Source organism: Amphimedon queenslandica, unplaced genomic scaffold (genome assembly GCF_000090795.2).
Source record: "Amphimedon queenslandica unplaced genomic scaffold, v1.1 AMPQUscaffold_13210, whole genome shotgun sequence".
Taxonomy (NCBI): Eukaryota; Metazoa; Porifera; class Demospongiae; order Haplosclerida; family Niphatidae; genus Amphimedon; species Amphimedon queenslandica.
In genome coordinates, this window is record NW_003546554.1 from 38,431 (window position 1) to 40,128 (window position 1,698).

General features: G+C 36.5%; 1 protein-coding gene across 1 annotated transcript in view; it reads left to right on the forward strand.

Moving 5' to 3' along the window:
- LOC100635197 (collagen alpha-1(I) chain-like) overlaps positions 1-320 on the forward strand; it is an 8,851-nt gene extending 8,531 nt beyond the window's left edge. Inside the window, exon 29 of the mRNA XM_020000168.1 lies at positions 280-320. Coding sequence (XP_019855727.1) covers positions 280-320 — 41 coding nt within the window. The remainder of the gene's footprint in view (positions 1-279) is intronic.
- Positions 321-1,698: the final 1,378 nt, after the last annotated feature.

Below are 1,698 nucleotides of genomic sequence, written 5' to 3' on the forward strand. Positions count from 1 at the left end.
TGGTGTTCCATGCTAACATGTATGGCAAGATTAATAATAATCTTAAAATGAAAAACCCACCTGCCAGCCAGCGAAAGTCGTGACGGCTCCATTTGGTGTAGAAACTAAGTCTGCAATACCTTGTAGCCATTTGTTGATAGCTGCATAGCCAGTTACCACTTTCGTTTGAAATAATACATCTCACATGGAAATATCGACCAATATGTTCCTGATCCTTTTTATAGTAATTACGTCTGTCTGCATCAATTTCATCTATTTGAACAACCTCATTTTTATTAGTTGTAGTAAAGTCATCCGAACTTTCACAGAACTCCTTTTGAAATTGGTTCAACAAATGGTTAAAGAATCCACCATTATTTTGGGGGTCATTAGCACGGAAGCAGAACAGAAACAAAGGCACAGCAATAAGAAATGGTACACCTAAAAACCCAGAAAGAATAAAATATAAAGTGTAAGTTCCACGAGTCCAAGAGTAATCTATTGTTCCATCGAGATACATAACCTGTTTACCATTATATGAAGTGCTACCATTAGCAGTCCACAGGCTAGCAGGTGTCAGTAGATACCCAGTAATAACAGCAATTTTAGTATAAGAGAGCAGAATAAAAGTAGCCAACGCATTTGGAGTGTGTTCAAAAGATTTGGCCCAAGAGAATTTCTCTAAGCAACTTGGCTTACGACAATTAAAGATACGACAGTATTTGAAGTTAGCATCATTACAATAAAATACAATAGCCACAAGCACAACAAAAACAAACGGTAGATAGGCTGAGAGATACTGTAAAGCTATTATGCCAGCATAAGATATATCTTTAGATACACAGTAGTTTTGTAGTGACATAAAAAATTCGATATTGAAAAGGTCGTAAAATATAGAATATACTTTTTCAGCTATTTCAGTAGCTCCTTGATGAAAAATGCTTTGATATGTTATAATTCCATCACCATCTAATGGAATAACGGTCGTAATCATTTGACCAAACAATATAGGCCCATGTAATAGTCCTGAAGTCAAAGGAACATCAGATACAAATATCGCAACTAATAGAACAAATGGAAAGATAATGTCAAGTAAGATAAATAATACAATTCCCCAAATGATATGTTTATCATCACATTTTACACAATGGAACTCATCAGTGTTGAAAGCAGGGGCATAGCCTTCAGTACAGCCACTACAAAGCACACCAGTTTGAAAAGGACCACAGAGAAAATCCTCAACCTCTGCGAAACTCTCTCCCAATGGTAAACGACCACCTTCACTGTTGGTAGTATATTTGCAGTTCCTGCAATGCCCGACAACTATATCTGTATTTCCATTATATTGATACTCTCCTATCCAGAAACCACGAAGTATAAAACTACTGAAATTTAAATTGGAACATTCAACACGATCAGCAAAATCTCCAGAACATGAGCATTTTCCTGTAGAATCAAGAGTCAAACCAGGTGGACACTCAACCAATTCTACATTGATTTTCACTTGCACTTGTTGAGCTACTTCACCAATGGTGCCTAAAGTGATGGTTGCATTGGTCACCGAGGTATTGTGTTGGTATAATATTATTTCATTATTTGAGATGTAATTAATGTCCGTGTCAACAGAAACTTCACGAGGAGCAGAACTGGTTGCATGTAAAACAAGATTAGAAGTCACATCTTGGCCTTGGTCATCTTTTGCACTAATACTCATGTTGT